We start from the raw sequence: 19,221 nt of genomic DNA, 5'->3' as shown, positions 1-19,221 counted from the left end.
ATAGCGAACAGTACAAGTGCACTTCTTCTTTTAAGAAATTTAAACGATGCATTGACAAATTATTATAGATAATAAATTTGCACGTTGAAGATCGAGATTATGCACGATACATGACGATCCATTCGGAAGGAATTATATAATTTCTTTCGGGTTTGTATTTCAAACAAAAGAGTTCGCAAAAGTAATTACGAAATATAACCACACTTAGGATTAAAATTAAAAAAAATACCTAACAACTAAATTATTGTATTTGGAGTTTTGTTAACCGCGTCTTTTATCATTTTCCGTTTTTTGTAACGTGTAGAATCATGCTACAAACGAATTTTCGATTCTCGATGAATTACAAAATTCATTCATTTTAACCCTCGAACACTCAGTCCATTTTGATCCAAATCTGAATTTTATTATTCCGTATTCCAATACAAGATTTTTAAAAAGTCACTTATCTATCGAGACAGAAGTAAACAGTTCGCATGAGTCGAAAAGGACTCGGAGTTCGCCGGTCGAGGGTTAAACGTTTCGTTCGGACCGTTTTCTACGATTCTTCGAAATCGACGATGAATACCAACGTGAAAAAATTCTCCAGTACCGATCAAATATTTTCGGGACGGTACGTTGCCATCGGTTGCCGCGTCGCGTGGCCCTCTGAGCGCGGAAATCGTTCGAAGTTTCGATTTTGTCGGCACAGTGGACCAGACAACTGGTAAGCGATGAGTTTGCTAATTGACCCGACAACCGAGTGACAGACGTCGAGCGGTAGGATCCCGATGGCTGTGCTTCGAAGCCGGTATTAAGTTCTGAGCTATGGCCCCGTAGTTGCCGTTAATCACACTTCGCTCGTCGAACTGATGCGTCTTTTTCTGAAAACCGATCGAGAGTATCGGGGAGCAGAATTGCTTGTCGGGGAACTTTTAATTAAAAGCCATTAAGTATACGGTACAATTGCAATTACTGCAAGTTTCGCAATTGAACCCCTCGCTCGGAATCGATAGTTGCTCCCAACTTCTTCTCGCGTTTACTTAATTGCGCGACGAACGGTAGGCATCGATTCCGTCGCCTTTTCGCTACTCCTGGTTTAAATTGCGACCTTTTCTTCTGTTCTATGAAGAATTTTCAGCCCACTGCCGCCTCATCGGGACTGATGCCTCTCATGCCCGGCCCGGGCACCGAGTTCGCCGGATTCGGCGATCGCGATCTGCTGCTTGGTTTAACGTCCGAGGAAGCCTGGGTCACTCTCACCGACGACGATGTACAGGTAACGAGTTAAACGAACTATCAATAGACTATCATTCGCTTTCACCGTTTAAATTGATTAAAAAAACTATATTCAGTGTTGGCTCCCACAAAGTTCGTGGAGTCGATTTACATATACAGGGTGTTCGGCCACCCCTGGGAAAAATTTTAATGGGATATTCTAAAGGTCAAAATAAGACGAAAATCAAGAATACCAATTTGTTGATGGAGGCTTTGTTAAAAAGTTATTAACGTTTAAAGTTCCATCCGTACTGAATTTTTTTCTCGAAAATGCGCAGGATTTCGGGGGTAGGTCTATTCACCAAAAATGATTGTAATTGACCCCCATACCTAACAATATTTTTTTCAGAACGATTTGAAATTTTTTCATTTTGTTGAAAAATTTCACACATTCTCGAATTTTTTTCTCGAAAGTGGGTAGGATTTCGAAGGTATGTCTATTCACCAAAAATGATTGTAATTGACCCTTGCAAATAAAAATAATTTTTTCAGAACGATTTGAAATTTTTTAATTTCGTCGAAAAATTTGTCCATCTACTCAAATTTTTTTCTTGAAAGTGCGTAGGATTTCGAGGGTATGTCTATTCACCAAAAATGATTGTAATTGACCCCTGAAACCAAAAATAATTTTTCCAGAATGATTTGAAACTTTTTAATTGCGCCGAAAAATTTCAGCACCCCCCTACCCCCCGTCGATTTTTCTTAAAAATTCGTTTTTCATTTTTAGTAATTTGGTTTGACGCCCTACAGAAAAGTTGTCTAATACTTTTTTGTTGGTACCCATGAGCTCTACTTCAGAAAAAAGTTTCATTGAAATACATTTACTATTGTAGGAGTTATAGCTATTTGAAAATTGGACCATTTTTATGGGGTTTTTCTCATTTTGCGGAGTCAAGGATCAAATTTTCCAATATTTTTGCAATTTCCACATATTCTCCGTCAAAATACGTGTAGTTTGCTTTTTTAAACATTAAAATCGTCCAATCCGTTCAGGAGTTATGACGTTTTAAAGACTCGCACGAAATTTCGGGGTAACATTTCTGGCCAGAAATTATATTTTCGGCGAGGAATTTTTTTCTCGAAAATGGTTAGGATTTCGGGGGTATGTATAATAACCAAAAATGATTGTAATTCAGCCCCGCAACCAAAAATAATTTTTTCAGAATGATTTGAAATTTTCGAATTTAATTGTTAATAACTTTTTAACGAAGCCTCCATCAACAAATTGATACACTTGATTTTCGTCTTATTTTGGCCTCTAGAATCGCCTATTAAAATTTTTCCCAGGGGTGGCCGAACACCCTGTATAGCAAACAAATAATTACAATAACTATTTACAAACACATTAATTTATTAACAAGTATATAAAGATGCACGTGTCAACAGGAAAATGTAACAATGATATACATGGTTCGTAAAAGTTCTTGCAAATCTAGTCCGTTCAAACTTGCATTCTGGTACTCTTTCGCGCTCTATGTTCTGTTGTATACTCTCGTAACTCTGTTCCTTGATTAAATACGAAGTTCAAATATGGGAGGTGATTCAAGTCGCAAATCAGAATTTGCTCATTCCTCGTGGATCAGTCCTCCCGAAACTACAAATCCCACTCACTGAGGGTTTGTACAGGGGTAGTCAGCCGCGGTCCCAAGGGGTAGGTACTTAGCAGGGCCCACATTACCCCTTGAAACTAATTAAGAATGCGCCGGTTTAATGGCTTTATCGCTATGGCTATGGTTTTTAGCATATTGCAATTCCTATTGTCAAACTAGGTAGTAGAGGTACAGTTGCCAAATGACCAAATTATGTGCATTCAAGTAATTTAAGTAATATTGAAAATGAATGACGCGTCCTACAATATATCATGTTTGGAATTCCAAACATTTAGAGTGGTAAAAAAGGGTCCGTTTAACACTAGGTTTACGGACACTCGTTGCGCATATTTTTATTGTAATTCGCTCTGTTAACAGTTGCATTAAAATGCAATTTTTCTTTTAATTAGAGTGTATATTCATATCATTACATCAATTAAATCCAACATAAATTGCTAACAAATAATATTTATGAGTTCTGTAACGTTAGGTTTAGAATCTTAATGCGTCAAATGGACGTATTCCGTAAACCTAGTGTTAAAAGCGTGTGATACAGTAATGATTCGTAAATTGAACATTTCTGTCCCTCCCAACTTGGAAGAAACCCCTTGCAACACAGGAAAGTGGGAAATATACAGGGTGTTACCAGACGGGTGGTACTACCGGATAGAGGGTGATTCTACGTACGAAAATAAGTCGAGGAAAAGGAATAAAATTTTTTCGTTTGAAGTTTCATTTACGAGAAAGTCGAGTTTGAAGATCTTTGTCCTTTGTAATGTTTACATTCTGTCTTCAGTAGTACGATTACCGGTTACTTTTATTGTTAGTCTGTTTGTATCAGTCGAACAGCAATCGTGAATACGTTGACATGATGAAAGCTTTAAGAGCTATTAATGGGAGGGCAAAAGCAGGACCTACATAAGTATTACAAGCAACGATTTCGAAATCATCGCCATCCAAACAAAAGGGTGATACAGAAAACAGAGTAAAGATTAATTGAGTGCAGTGCATTTCATAATTACCATAAATCTGGTGGTCGTAAAAGATCTGTAAATTTTGATACAGCAGTTCTTAAGACCGAATAATAATAAACGTATTATCAACACATTTTCGAATTCGATTTTCTCGTAAACAAAGCTTCAAATGAACAAATTTTATTTCTTTTCTTTTGACTTATTTTTGTATGTAGAATGGTATCACCTATCCAGTAACACCCTGTATAATGCTTTTAAAGACCACAACTGGCATTTAAAGATCACAGTTTATTAAATTTAGAAAAGTATTCTTAAAAATGTGCTATTCATCATGTTAAATTATTTAATAATTTAGTAATATAACAGTATACGTCGAATGTGTATCATCAGATGAAATTTAAATAAATAATTGCAATAAAGTTGTTGCAATTTTATAAATTTTTACTAATACAAATTTATGGATTTTCCGGAAAGAAATATTGTTTTAATCCCTTTAGGAAGGAATGTGCAAACAGTGGTATAATCATCTGCTGTTGTACGAAATATGAACATGCTAACTCCGAAGCGATGTTTATTTTAAGAATCATTACTGTACTCGTCGAGAAAAGCAAAAAATGTCTATTGAACATAGGTCCTAAAACTAATCCTTTCGGTGCAAAATTAACTTTTAATATTTATTAACGTAAAAGTTACTTTTTACATGGAACTAACGAAAACAGTTGAAATTTTGTGGCCATCGCGAAAACCTAACACCATTTGACTTTTTCTTATGAAAATACTAGAAAGATAGAGCGTAACTAATGTTTGAAACAATTAACATCGTATTTGTTTAGAAATATTGAAAATTACAAAAAGAAACGTAACAAAAGTGTTTTCAGTTTTATTTATACAGATTTGTTAATGAGTTTAAGAATATGCGGAGGATATAATCGTGACCTGTTACGGATGATATAATGACCGTACTCTGAAGTACGCAATTATTGTGGTAGATATATGTTTATCGAAGTAACGTACGGCACAAGTGTCATCCATATTTTCATTAATTAGGTGAGGAAGTAAGAATTGTGTCATCCTACGGTACATCGATCATTTAGTACGGTCGATGTTAAGGATCTTGAAATTGAAGTTGACTTTATTAAGGGCCACGAAGAAACACTATTTTTTATGTGTTTTGTTATTATATATTATTGATCATCCGAAGAATCCTTATATTTTTAAAATTACTATTGGTAAAAGTGCTTGCACACAATTTTTTAAAATTTAAACATAGAAATTTATTTGTGCAGTCTGTTTTCATTTAAATTGGTAGAGATCACAAAATTAAAAGTTCTATGTTTTTTGAATAAATTCGAAACCAGCAAAATGATAGTTTTAACCCTCTCCCCTGAATTTTACATGGACTACATTATATTTGAATTCCAACAAAATCCTTGACATGGAGCGCAAGAAGTGATCGATTTGAAGCGAAATGACCCAATCTTAACTAGGTCGAACGAGTATCATTCAGTTAACGGGAAGCACTGTTCTCTCTTCGTATCTTCGAATTTCTTGTAACTTGTTCAGTTTAATGGAGTTTCCTTGGGACTCGGTTCAAACTTTCCGATGCGCTTAAGGAAGCAGTCTGCTATTTTGGGAGGAAAATTAAGAGTTTTTTTACGTCAGGTGCAAGAACGAGCTCTGTACTTTTTGAACAAAATTTAATTCTCGCTCTAAGAAAATTGTGTAACTTTGAAGCGGTTATTTTCGAATGAAGAATTCCTCATCAGTTAACAATGACAGTTTATTATATTTTTCTGCGATAACATGATTTTTCCTATATATTCTAATGTAAAAATTATGTTATTCCTATGGTCAAAAACGTTTGTTTTTACATTGTGACTTTTAATCGGAGATTACATCTATATTAAATATTTCTCGAATTTTTCGAATTCTACATCCAAAAATAAATCGATGATATAATATAATTTTTTCATTTAAGATTTTGTATCGATGACGATGCAGATCGCGTGTCATTTAAAATTAATAACAATCAATTCTTTTTTCAAAATTAAATTAAAATGATCGAGAGAATGTTACTTCTGTAGCCACTTGTTTGTGATTAAATATTAAACTGACACCGCGATATTATTTTTTATACATGCTAAATCATTCTCCAATCGCCTTATTAGCCTTACAAAGCACAGTGCGCTTTTTTCCTATTTTTGTACACGGGAATATCGAGTGAATCGAGGCGACGAAACAAAATTTATTACACAAGCCAAGAATTGTAAAAAATGATACTTCGAAGGCATTCAAATAGATATTGTTGAATAATTTTCGGCTACGTAACATGTTAATTTAGCGTCAACGGATTAATCGAGTACGATCAGAGATTGAGTTACGTAAACTATATATTTCACCTGGCGTTTGAACGAGGTCAAATTGGCCACCCTACCATTTATATAACAGGTATTACGCTCGACCAATTGAGAGTTTAGAGCACATCAGTTCCATGAATTTATGTTTAATTATTCTAGCTACCATTCTTTCGAGCAAATACGCAAGACTATGCGGACGATAAACGTGTAATACAGTAATTTGTTCGTACAAAATTTTTCTATTTACTCACGTAGTTCTTTTATTGTTTGCAGACTGTTCGTCTATGTATAGAAAATTCCCTAAAAGTTCTTCCACTGGAAAAAAGCGTTTCCACAACGTTAGAACACTTTATTCTATTTTTGTGTACATAATACTCAATGAATCCAAAAATAAACAGTAAAACCCAAGTTACGGTGTTAGGAAATGTCTGAAAATTGGCACAGACGTCAGTAACAAATGTTTTTACCGAATGTTCCTTACGTGAGAAATTAAGCAATTACATTTTTTGATCACATCGCGTATATGCAGTGAGAAAAAAAAGAAACCTAATCAAGAAAAATAATACGTATTTAAATGACAAAGTCACATTCGCAGGGGACATATCCAATTTCACATCTACATACGTACACTTACGTATTTTATTTCAGTAATAATATCTACGCGTAGTATATACAGGTGGAGGAATAACAGATAAACGATAAATATTCAAACGAAACACGATATTTCTCTCTATAAAATATTTTTCCGCGAGGTTAATATTTTATGTTGAGCACCTACTGTAAAACATGCGTTGTATTTCAGAATCGAATTCCATTGGAAATTGCGATTAATGACCAACATAATACCTACAAAACTAATATTTTACGTAGTTTTTACAACGATATACATATTTTTGATTTATACAATACATTTATTTAAACTCTTAATAAATATAGAAAACATTTCGTGCGTATATCTGTTAACACGAAGACAAAATTCGACTCTGATGAGAGATATAAGCGAGATCTTTATTTATTATACATATTATTATTATACTTATCCATTCACGCAAATCGATACGAGCAAATGGAATACACTTTATGCAATTAAACATACATACCATTGTGCTTACATCAACTAAATTATAATTAACTTATGAAACTGAATAATTGCAAACTTAACGCGTTGTCAACGAATACAAAACAGTTTATGCAATCAACGGACACATTTCTGTAATTTATGCTATAACAACTGTGCTGTGGTCGATGAACCTTCGTTTCTTTCTACAAATTTCACCGTGTTGTTCCGCTCGTTTTCGTTGGAAATTAAATCCGTACGTTTTAATCGCAAGTTGTAAAATTGATACATTCGAATGGTGCGGCACCGCGTTCTTCAAATTAGCCTGAATTATTTTTAATCGAGGCAACGAATTTAACGAGTCGCGAACAGTCTGCACGCAGCCGGCACACCGATAATTGACACGAAGCCAATAAATTACTAATTACCAGGTGCAGTGCTGCAAAACGTGTCCACTGATCGTGCCGGACATTATCGACAATCCGATGGTCACGGTAGGTGGACGCCTTGTAAAGCGTATTTCCGCAGCTCCTTGACAATTTGATAATGATCGGAGGTTTCGTGGTATCGTCTAAATTGTTCATTTACATGCGCAGCGTAGTTACCAGTCAAAACGAGGTTCGTTCCGTTTAGAAATTTCCACTAATTACTGGCTACCGAAAGATCTTCGATTATGTCCAACTCTTTGATCGAAGTGTGTCAGTCAGGTAAAGATATTGGAACATAAGATTTTATTTTATTAAACTAAGATTTTTAAAATTTTTTATAGAATACGGTATTTGATAGTAATTTTATATTCAAATCTTTGATCGAGGTGTATCAGTCAGGTAAAGATATTGCAACATAAGATTTTATTTCAGAAAATAAAAGAGATTTTATTTTATTAAACTAAAATTTTTTTAATTCTTTATAGAATACGGTATTTAATAGTAATTTTACTGTACGTGATCGTAAACTAATATTCAAATTAATTTTCGTTGGCCAATTGAAAATTAATCAAAATAAGAATTTCGTACCTGATTTTTTTTATTATTTAGTAATACTTTTTATCGAATACAGTATTTAATAGTAATTTTACTGTGCTTGCTCGTAAACTAAAATTCCAATTAATTTTCGTTGGCCAATTGAAAATTAATCAAGATAAAAATTATTTTGTTATATGTTGTAAATTAACCTCATGTGACTGTGATGCAGTAATGATTCTTAAAACAAATATCGCTCCGGGATTGGCACGTTCATCTTTAAAAATTTATAAACTATATAATATTGAAACAACTTTATTGCAGTTATTTATTTTAATTTAGGCAGAATTTAATGTATCTGATGATGTTCATCGTATTCTATATTATTCAATAATTTAACGTGATAAATGGCATATTTTCAAGAATATTTTTCTAAAGTTAGTAAGCTGTGGTCTTTAAATGCTTTTCACAAAGCATTGTGTTTCACGCTTCGCGGCTCTAAGAGGAATCCCTCAAGTTAGAAGGGATAGAAGTGTTCAGCTTACGAATCACGTCTGGGGTTTATTTTAAAAATCATTACTGTATTTATTATCTATGTTTTTGACGTTTGATTTGCATGACCTACAAACGATCTATTTACAATTACTATTTTACAATTTCTCGTCCTGGAATGGGTACAGTTGACAGTTTGCGTTTAATAAAATCTACCTAATCTCACTTCTGGCATCAATTGTAAAGGAACTATGAGCGTTACTTCGGCCTCGTCGCGACATCATCGGAATATAAGTTTTAATCGCAAGGAATGGATCGATGAAAACACGTGTATCTCTTTCAGTGACTCGAAAGCAACTGTCGTTAAACTTTCTTGTCGACAATCGACAAATGCCAAGCTCCATTTATTAACATACTCTATAACCTCAACGTGACTATAAAGTTATACAGTATCCAAAATATTTTTCAAAAATAGTTGTTCAAAATAATATATTTGGCAATGTATTTCTATCTTATAAAATTCGACGAGGTGGTTCATTTTCTAAACAACTACCCTCAATGTTTTCAATTTAAGTTTCGTTTCAATATCTTTCATGGTTTTAAAATTATAAAAAAAAGTAATAAAAAAGAAAAGTGTAGGAAACAGTTGTTCAAAATAATGCCCCTGACGATATATTTCGATCTTATAAAAATCGACGATGTGCTTAATTTTCTAAACAACTACCCTCAATGTTTTCAATTCAAGTTACGTTTCGATATATTTCATGGCTTTAAAATTATAAAAAAATGTCACTAAAATGTTCGATTATATTTTTGTGCAATGCGTTTAACACTATACCTACGGACACTTCGTGTATACCCATTCCTACTATGACTGGTCAAATGATCGATCTTTCTCTTTTTCTTTTACGAGGCAACGTACTTCTAATTTTTGCATTATATCTATAGAAAGTTGTGTTTTGATATTTATTCATAAGATATCTTTCTCTTTTATGTTGCATATTTTTTCTTAAAGCATGCATTTTTAAAATCTGTTTGTTTATGTTTCATTGTTGATATAGCGAGGTCAATGAACTACGGTCTTGGCAAGGTCGTTGACCACACGTGCTCGCAGTAAATAATAAAACTAGGTTATTCGGTCTCGTTTGTCCAGAGATACATTAAAACTACGATACTTCCAAAATGGAAAGTCGGATCGGCATAAATCAGAAATCAGTTTAAAGAGGAGGCCTTGTTGCTTCTAATAGTGGCTCAATTATGAAAAAAATAGTTTCGGAACTGTACGTATGTAAAGTTTAACTGTTCTAAGACAGTAGGAATTGAAGATTCTCTCCTTTCATCTTTGCTACATATTTCCTATTTACATCAGAAGCTAACCAGAATTTTATAGGCCTTTTGTCCCGGTTTCTACAAAAAAAGACAGGCTACCTACTTTTCTCAAAAAACAAGCAATACGAATAGAAGTGAATATCGAAAAAATCATTGCACATATAGTATAAGAAAAGTCATGAAGTTAAATGGCTCTAAAGTAACATTGTATGTTATAAATTCTATAAATTTTAAAAACGATCATTCGGTAGGTCTTGGCAGGTTTAGCGTTAATGGACGTTGTATTTCCCTCCGATAGGTAATGCCATTTTGCCGCGATGGCGTCGATTCGTATGATCGAATTTCGAACTTTTTACCATGTCGGGGACGCGGCGGTATCAAGAACGAAAGGTAAAGAAAGGATAACCATAACATTACCGACTTATCGTTCCACGGGGATCACGGTGGTCGATGTAGAGGCGAAGCTTTACGAGCACCGCGAACAATGCGGAATTTTTACTCGTCGTTCGCGAGACGAGCGGTATAGGTTATCGAACTAACAGAGAATTCCACTCGCTGTGATTGCAGAACGGCTTGAACGAGACCAGGAGGGATCGTATTCTACGCACCTATGTGCGAAACACCTACCGTTACCACCTTCACGAAATTTACTCGACCCTCCGTAACGAGTATACGGACTGGGAGAGAGGCGAGCAGAGTCCGTCGGTCATTTGCGAGGGCCTGCTATCCCTCCTTGGGGATGGTCAAGTTGCAGCACCGCTTCTGAGGCTGGCATTGCTACATTCGGCCTCTGGGGGCCGTGGCTACTTCCTCCATTTCCAGCTTGGTGATCGACCGAGCCAGAGGGGCGAGGAGATACCTTATCTCCTAGGGATACCTCTTCTCCGAGGAGAGGTCGTGTCCGTTTTGTCCGCCCCGATCAACTACACTTCGGCCGACGAGAACCTATCCAAACTGCTGGTCCACTACTTGGCTAACTTCGTGAAACGCGGGTGAGTCTCTTCGCCTTGTTCTTCGCTTCGTCCTTTTTACCCGTCAGGATTGCGTTCTCGTAGTCCCTGCAGAGTTGCAAGCAGAAACTCAGACTATCGTTTCGATAATTGGATTTCTCAACGAAATAATCCTCGATCGATCGTTCGGTTTCCTGGCTCCCTCCTCTTCGAAGACTCAAAGATACTAAATATTTCGTCCTTGCGCGTACAATTTGAGACTATTTGCTCAAATGAATATACTTAATATTTTCATCAACTAGTCTATAGGGGAACTAGTCTATAGTCAATCCTGGGAAAAATTTTAATGGGAGATTCTAAAGGCCAAAATAAGACGAAAATCAAGATTACCGATTTGTTGATCGAACCTTTGTTGAAAAGTTATTAACGTTTAAAGTTTTGCCTTTAAAACCGCAATCTGCGAACAGCTGTGTGCGCACGACAGTAGTTTACACTATAGACGAGGAATATATACGAGTAGATCTTACACTTTGTGGACTTTCGAGGCCCAATTTGACTGCCATACCGATTGGAAAAGTCGACGAAATTAAAAAATTTCAAATCATTCTGGAAAAATTATTTTCGATTGTAGGGGTTAATTACTATCATTTTCGGTCGATAGATATAACCTTGAAATCCTAACCATTTTCGAGAAAAAAATTCCTTACCGAAAAAATAATTTCTGGCCAGAAATGTTGCCCCCGAAATTTCATGCGTATCTTTAAAATGCCATAACTTCTGAACGGATTCGACGATTTTAATGTTTAAAAAAGCAAACTACGCGTATTTTGACGGAGAATATGTGGAAATTGCAAAAATATTGGAAAATTTGATCCTTGACTCTGCAAAATGAGAAAAACCAAATAAAAATGGTCCAATATTCAAATGTTCATAACTCCTACAATAGTGAATATATTCTAATGAATTTTTTTTCACAACTAGTGCTCATGGGTATCTACAAAAATGTATTAGATAACTTTTCTGTAGAGCGTCAAACAAAATTACTAAAAATGAAAAATGTATTTTTAAGAAAAATCGACAGGGGGTAGGTGGAGAAATTTTTCGACGAAAATGAAAAGTTTCAAATCATTCTGGAAAAATTATTTTCAGTTGCGGGAGTCGATTACAATCATTTTTTATGAATAGACATACCCCCAAAATCCTATCTATTTTCGAGAAAAAAATTCCTTGCTGAAAATATAATTTGAAGCTTGAAATGGTACCCCGAAATTTCATGAGAATCTTTAAAATGTCATAACTCCTGAACGGATTGGACGATTTTAATGTTTCAAAAAGCAAAATACGCGTATTTTGACGGAGAATATGTACAAATCGCAAAAATATTCGAAAAGTTGGTCCTTGACCCCGCAAAGTGAGAAAAACCCTATAAAAATGGTCCAATTTTCAAACAGCCATAACTCCTACAATTGTGAATATATTTCAATGAAACTTTTTTCTGAAGTAGAGCTCATGGGTACCTACAAAATAGTATTAGACAACTTTTCTGTAGAGCGTCAAACAAAATTACTAAAAATGAAAAACGAATTTTTAAGAAAAATCGGCAGGGTGTAGCTGCCTAAATTTTTTGGTGAAAAAAAAAAAATTTCAAATCGCTCTGGAAAAATTATTTTCGGTTTCAAGGGTCAATTACAATCATTTTTGGTGAATAGACATACCCTCGAAATCCTACGCACTTTCAAGAAAAAAATTTGAGTAGATGGACAAATTTTTCGACGAAATTAAAAAATTTCAAATCGTTCTGAAAAAATTATTTTTATTTGCAAGGGTCAATTACAATCATTTTTGGTGAATAGACATACTCTCGAAATCCTACGTAGTTTCGAAAAAAAAATTCATTACCGAAAATATAATGTGTGACCAGAAATGGTACCATGCGTATATTTAAAATATCATAACTTCTGAAAGGATTGGATGATTTTAATGTTTCAAAATACAAACAGTGTGTATTAATGGGGCTCTAGAGCTCCATAAAAATAAGCTCATAAAACTGTAAGACTGTAGATACGTGAGCAAGTAGAGTTTCTTGTGTTGAGCGAGAACCATTATCGCGCGAATTCAGCTGTTCGAAGATTGCCGTTATTTAAACGTTAATAACTTTTTAACGAAGCCTCAATCAACAAATTGGTATTTTTGATTTTCGTTTTATTTTGGCCTCTAGAGTTTGCCATTAAAATTTTTCCCAGGGGTGACTTTATTCTTTATTATCTATTCAATTGTAAAATGAGAAAATGTTGAGGTTTACAAAAAATAAACATAACAGAAATATTCTGAGCGAATCAAAGTATCAGAGATCATTTTTTAAAGTTATGAAATTTCTTTCCTATAAAAAATATCGAGCCAGCGTCATCGATTTCTGGACCGCGATAGAGTATCGAAGAGCGATGGAATGAAATTTAACTAGATTAATGTTAAAACGTATTGCAGCAGTGTTAAAAGTAGAAGTGAATATCAGTGAATATTTCTATATTTGCTACAAGAAAAGGAAAAAATGTTTGCAACATTAAAGAATTGGTTATAATACTGATCATGCTAAGTGTTGACGCTAATAATAACAAATTCTTTGTAAGAAATATATGCTGTTCATTGTACGTCAATCAAAATATCTTCCATCGTTTCTGTCAAAGAGACAGTATATCGTTTTAATCCCTTTTTAATGAATTTTTGTGTCCTACAATTAACAAAGTTTTCAAAAGCGTCGACGACCATAGCTCTTCGGATTATGCCTCGGAGCTTCATCGCGATTTAACCGCTGTGAAAGTTATAATGCAATTCAGAAAATTATCGTATTTGTGCCGAATAATCAGAGACGAGCAGACCTCCATACGCCGTTTTGTTGCTTTTCATTTCATTCATGCGACGCCCATTCAATCCATTTTTTTGTTCACTTCCTCTATAACTTTTAAATGGTCCAGAATAATTGAATTGCCCACTCAGAATTGTGATGCATACCCTCGAATTAATTTCCATGGGCTTTCTTCTACTATTATATTATATCTATATAATCTACTATTATATTTCTTTGAAAACGTCTTTATTTGGTTTCTATTCTCAACATTTTCTATCTTCGAGACTTGTGTTCCTCGAACGAAATTTCTTAATCTTTTGCGTGGTCGTCCTAAGATTTTTGTAGCTTGTAAATAACTTTTACAGTGTTATGACATGCTTTGAACTCACAAAGCATATTCGTAAATTGCAATTGTTCGTGCTCCAAGACTATTTCTGCAAACGATATATTAGAGTAGGGAAGATATTCTGCTCAGCGAGGACAATACTTTACTGCTACGTAAAAGCAGTATTACAATAATTGTTGCTATAGCAACGTTTCAATTGGCCATTCGTTTCTTACCAACCGGATGCACATGAATTTCCAGGCAATTAAAATAAATCGTTGTATTTAGCGATTAGGTTTCGCGACGAATTCTCTTCTCTCATTTAAAATGATTTCACTTAGTTAGTTTCTGAAAAAACAGTTCGTAATACTATTTTTTAATAAAAATGCATTAATTTCTATAGACTTATCTCTGTGTCCCTAATTCACAGTAATCTGAAACTTGTGAAATATACATATGTAAATAATAACAGTAACTAATGATCACTGCTACGACAAGAAGCATTAATATTAACCAACTCTGTTTATCACTGGAGCATAGTTTCAATTAGGTATCATCTTGCTTGATACGTATGTAATCAACAGCGTTCAATATAAATTGATAGTAAACGCGTTGACTAGGAAACACGAGTAAACTTGTAATTAACGATCTGTCAGTGTGGACAAGAAAGAGACTTAAATGAAGAAATCGATTAAAATCGTGATTTTTCTCATTTAAATGTTAATATATGTATCCACACGGAGCAGAAAATAATAGATTTGGTTTCCGCGTTCAAAAATGAACCAGTTTCTTCTCGAAAAATTCAGTTCATGGTCCTGTGTGTTATTTAACAATTAAAATTTATTTCTAGATCTAATAGATTACGTTTAATTAATCATTAAAGATCGCTGTTTGCTTCGATCGGAGAATGGTTTTCTTTTACCCTCGAATCGGTGAAATTAACGTTTTAGTCTTTTCTTTTTTCGTTTCCTTGTCTATTTTTTCTACCTTCACAACCGAGTGGTTGTTCGTTTTTCACGAAAGGAAAATCCCGAGTGTGCCTGGCGTGGGTGGACATAGAAAACACGTGAAACGGCTGCGCTAGCATCCTCACCATGTCGTAAGATACCTGCTGGTTCGATGAAAGTTGGCATCCCCGGTAAACTCAATTTCGAAACGCAATTTCCGTTCAAGTTTCTGGTTCTTCGTTTGGCATACAATGAAAGACCATCAGCGGACGCGAAGTAATTAAGGGAGCATTCCGATCTAAACAGACAGCTTTAAGGTCATTTCTGAGAATTTATTTTGTAGAAACTAGTAATTCTGCGATATTGATACTTTGTATACGGGGTGTATGGCCACCACTGGCAAACATTTTAATGGGAGATTCTAGAAACCAAAATAAGACGAAAATCAAGAATATCAATTTCTTGATTGAAGCTTCGTTAAAAAGTTATTCTAAAAATTACATTAAGAAATTTCAAATCATTCTGGAAAAAATTATTTTTGGTTACAGGGGTCAATGACAATCATTTTTTGTGAATACACATACCCCCGAAATCCTACGCAGTTTCGAGAAAAAAATTCGAGTAGGTGGACAAAAGTCGACAAAATTAAAAGATTTTAAATCGTTCTGGAAAAATTATTTTCGATTGCAGGGGTCAATTATAATAATTTTTGGTCAATAGATATACCCTCGAAATCCTAACCATTTTCAAGAAAAAAATTCCTGAACGAAAATATAATTACAGGCCAGAAATGTAACCCCGAAATTTCATGCGAATCTTTAAAATGCCATAACTCCTGAACGGATTGGACGATTCTAATGTTTCAAAAAGCGAACTACGCGTATTTTGACGGAGAATATGAGGAAATGGCAAAAATATTGGAAAATTTGATCCTTGACTCTGCAAAATGAGAAAAACCACATAAAAATGGTCCAATATTCAAACGTTCATAACTCCTACAATACTGAATATATTTCAATGAAACTTTTTTCTCAACTAGTGCTCATGGGTACCTATAAAAAAGTATTAGACAACTTTTCTGTAGAGCGTCAAACAAAATTACTAAAAATCTAAAACGAATTTTTACGAAAAATCGACAGGGGGTAGGTGGAGAAATTTTTCGACGAAAAAAAAAAATTTCAAATCGTTCTGAAAAAATTATTTTTAGTTGCAAGGGTCAATTACAATCATTTTTGGCCAATAGACATACTCCCGAAATCCTACGCATTTTCGAGAAAAAAATTCCTTACCGAAAATATACTGTGTGGCCAGAAATGTTTCCCCGAAAGATCGTAACTTCTGCTTGGATGGATGGATTGTAATCATTCCAAGTTAAAACAACGCGTAGCTTTTCGCAGACTAGTGTTCTACTGGCGGAATTTTAAATGTTAATAATTTTTTAACGAAGTCTCAATCAACAAATTGGTATTCTTGATTTTCGTCTTATTTTGACCTCTAGAATCGTCCATTAAAATTTTTCCCAGGGGTGGCCGAACATCCTGTCTATACTTACTAACGTTCTATTTATACGTATGCACAAACGTTTATCATCAATCGCAAATGTTGGGCAAAATGGTGGCTTCGTAATATCTGGAATTTTGCGTTAGTTTTGCAATTTTCTTCCATTATAAGAAACAATTTCTATTATATTTTTTGTTGGAAATGATGATCTCCAAAAATTACATTCTAGGTGTCCATCTATAGAAGAACTACTCACAACAGATTGTGTCTCCTAAAATCTATTAAATTCTCATGCAAACCTTATTTTATAATAGGTAGTTAACGAGTTACATTTATGGATTAAAATCGGAAGCCCTATAAAATAGCAATATTTAAGCGTGTGTCGGATTACACAATTCTAAGTGTCCATCTACAGAAAAACTACTCACAACAGATTGTGTCTCCTAAAATCTATTAAATTCTCATGCAAACCATTTTTTGTAGCACTTACAAGTTACATTTATGGATTCAAATCCGAAGTCCCATAAAATAACAATATTTAAACGCGTGTCGTATTTTTGTCCCGTTATGAACGTCGTTATAAATCTGAAAATAACAGAAACAAACATACGAAACACGAAGATACGCGTCCTTTAAATTCTATCTCTCGTGTATCGGAGCACGATTGGCCTCGAGTACGATTTCCAGCCCAAAATCGTATCATCCAGACGCGTATAGCGCGGCACGTCCGTGCAATGAATGTTTCAGGGACCCGAACGGCGCCAGCCCGCTGACATCGGGATCCGACGGGCTTCCGACCAGTCCGCCGTTCTGGGATTCGTACGATTCAATAAATCAACTTTACCTGGAGGCAGGTCGTAGCACGGAAATGCGGTCGCATTACAGAGGCCACAAGATGTCCCTGTGGTTGAATCTGTTGCCCCAGCTTCATCGACCGGGCTACGAGATCAGTATGCGTCACCATCACTTGTCCGAAAGTTCGAGTCTTTACGAAGGCGCGGTGCGTCCGCAAACTCTGGCTCTTCCGCTACCGGCGCCTCCGTTGCCGATGCCATCGCCGACGGAACCGTCGTCGGTGTCCAGCGTGATATCGACCACCGAGTGCACACCGAACGCGACGGTCGCGACCACGGTGACCACCACCTCCAGAACGTTGCAACATCCCAATCTGGGCCCGGGACCCAACAATCTTCTGAGGAAGTTGGCGTCGAGTCATTACCAGAGCTACACCACCGCGCTTACGGTCACCATAGCGGTCGGAGTGTTTCTGTTGCTGCTGAACATCTTGATCTTCGCTGGTATTTATCACCAGCGCGACAGGAACGTGTCGAACGCAGCTGGCGGTCTGTCGTCCGCGTTCGGGGACAAGAAGAAGGAGGAGTTCTTGGAAGCCGGTTGCTCGGGGATCGAGATGTCGTCCGGGAAACAGAGGCTGTCCTCTCTGAACCTGATGAACTCGCCGTCCGCGAGTCCGCCGCCTCACAAGACGAAACTGGCGCAGGAGCTCGAGCTGCAGCTGCAAGAATTCCAGTGTTCGCCGCCGCCAGGGGGCGGGAAGAGGATACTGGAGCCTCCGTTGTACACAATGAGCCCCTGCGTGCAGCGAACGCGAACGCCGTCGCCGTGCATCGACGCGACCACTGCCAGGATGGACGACGACGACGACGACGGGAACAGCAGCGACGACGACATCGACGACGATAATCTACCGGAACCGCCGCCGCCCCCGAAGGTACCGGCGCCAAACGTGGCGCTGTCCTGCCCGGGGATTCTCAGGCAGCCCGGCACGCCGGGCAGCGCCAAGAAACGTGTTCAAATTCAAGAGATCTCGGTTTGAGCGAGACAAGCCGCTTATCGAGCCGCTACTGCTGGCAGTAGACGATCCATTGATTCTGGCTGCGAGTCGGGGAGCTCGTTGGAGTAGAAATCGATAGAGATGAACCCGAAAACGGCGTCATCCAGTTGTTAGCAACGTAACGTGCCATGGATTTGAGAAATTGTTAAAAAAGTTTTTCGACGAAGACGCGCATAGGCCTACGGTGCACCCGACGAACACTCGAGCGATAGTCGAACGAAGAGTACAGCGCGCAAAAGTCTCGAAGATACGGCGTCTGTACTCGCGATTTCTTAGAATTTTATCGGAGAGAATCCGTAGCTGAAGATTATACCGTTAGCAAACGATAAGGAGAAACGCAACATCGTAGCGTGATTGAGAATTGTACGTTAACTGCGATTCATCGGGAGATTCGAGTGGCGGGTTAATGAAGACACAAGTGTACGACTGCAAACGAAAGCACAATGGTCTCGAGAGAATCTCGATACTCGGTGCTAGGGGCTCGATATACTGTTGAGAGACGATATGATGCCACACTACCAACAAACTGAGCGACGCAAGGGGCAAGGGGGATCCATTTAATCCCCTCCACTTGTTAGGTTCTTGGTTATTATTGGGTAAGTCGATCGTGAATCAAGGTCGAGTCAAGAACTTAACAGTGGAGGGGATTAGGTGGATTCCACTTGCCTCTTGTGCCTTTAGCTTGTGGGTAGTGTGTCAACGTTTCGTCTTCCAATAGTACAGCGATGTTCGTTTTAATAGCCCCGGATATACTATGTTATTTTATATGAACAATAAGAGGTTTT

The 19,221-nt window shown here is 36.4% G+C and overlaps 1 protein-coding gene across 1 annotated transcript in view; it reads left to right on the top strand.

Annotated features, from left to right (window-relative positions):
- The window catches only part of LOC143342311 (neuroligin-1), an 89,110-nt gene extending 70,684 nt beyond the window's left edge, over positions 1–18,426 (top strand). The window contains exons 6-8 of the mRNA XM_076766038.1: positions 1,109–1,255; positions 10,582–11,006; positions 17,329–18,426. Of these exons, the coding sequence (XP_076622153.1) occupies positions 1,109–1,255; positions 10,582–11,006; positions 17,329–18,418 (1,662 nt within the window). The 3' untranslated portion in view covers positions 18,419–18,426. The remainder of the gene's footprint in view (positions 1–1,108; positions 1,256–10,581; positions 11,007–17,328) is intronic.
- Positions 18,427–19,221: the final 795 nt, after the last annotated feature.

The sequence above is a fragment of the Colletes latitarsis genome, chromosome 6 (genome assembly GCF_051014445.1).
Source record: "Colletes latitarsis isolate SP2378_abdomen chromosome 6, iyColLati1, whole genome shotgun sequence".
In the NCBI taxonomy this organism is placed as follows: domain Eukaryota; kingdom Metazoa; phylum Arthropoda; class Insecta; order Hymenoptera; family Colletidae; genus Colletes; species Colletes latitarsis.
This window is presented reverse-complemented; position numbering and strand designations above follow the sequence as displayed.